The following is a 495-nucleotide window of genomic DNA, read 5'->3' as shown; positions in this document are numbered from 1 at the left end:
TCAGATCTCGCACTGGCAGCACACGGGGACACAGCAGCTGGACTGGCAGCAAGTGGGGTGGCAGCAAGATGGCCCACCGCTTGAAGAGCAGCAGCTGGACTGGGAGCAGCCACAGGAGCCACAGCCCCCACAGGAGCCACAGCCCCCTTTGTAGCCCCCACAGGAGCCACAGCCCCCCTTAGAGCCCCCACAGGAGCCACAGCACCCCTTGCAGCCCCCACAGGAGCCACAGCCCCCCTTAGAGCCCCCACAGGAGCCACAGCCCCCTTTGTAGTCCCCACAGGAGCCACAGCCCCCCTTGCTGCCCCCACAGGAGCCACAGCCCCCCTTGCTGCCCCCATAGGAGCCACAGCTGGAGCAGGAACAGGCTGGCACACAGCAGCACACAGGCTTGCAGCAGCAAACGGGCACACAGCAGCTGGAGCCGCAGCCCCCACAGCCCCCACATCTGGAGCCGCAGCCCCCACAGCCTCCAGAACAGCCACAGCAGCCCAT

General features: G+C 67.1%; 1 protein-coding gene across 1 annotated transcript; it reads right to left on the bottom strand.

Moving 5' to 3' along the window:
* On the bottom strand, window positions 1-495 carry LOC126080706 (keratin-associated protein 5-10-like). The gene has a single exon (XM_049891884.1). It carries the CDS (start codon window positions 493-495, stop codon window positions 1-3), a length of 495 nt encoding a protein of 164 aa, XP_049747841.1.

The sequence above is a fragment of the Elephas maximus genome, chromosome 7 (assembly GCF_024166365.1).
Source record: "Elephas maximus indicus isolate mEleMax1 chromosome 7, mEleMax1 primary haplotype, whole genome shotgun sequence".
In the NCBI taxonomy this organism is placed as follows: Eukaryota; Metazoa; Chordata; class Mammalia; order Proboscidea; family Elephantidae; genus Elephas; species Elephas maximus.
Note: the sequence above shows the minus strand (reverse complement) of the source record. Positions and strands in the feature narration are given on the sequence as shown.

Coding starts and splice junctions, on each gene's coding strand:
- LOC126080706 (XM_049891884.1), bottom strand. CDS start 495: ATGGGCTGCTGTGGCTGTTCTGGAGGCTGTGGGGGCTGCGGCTCCAGA.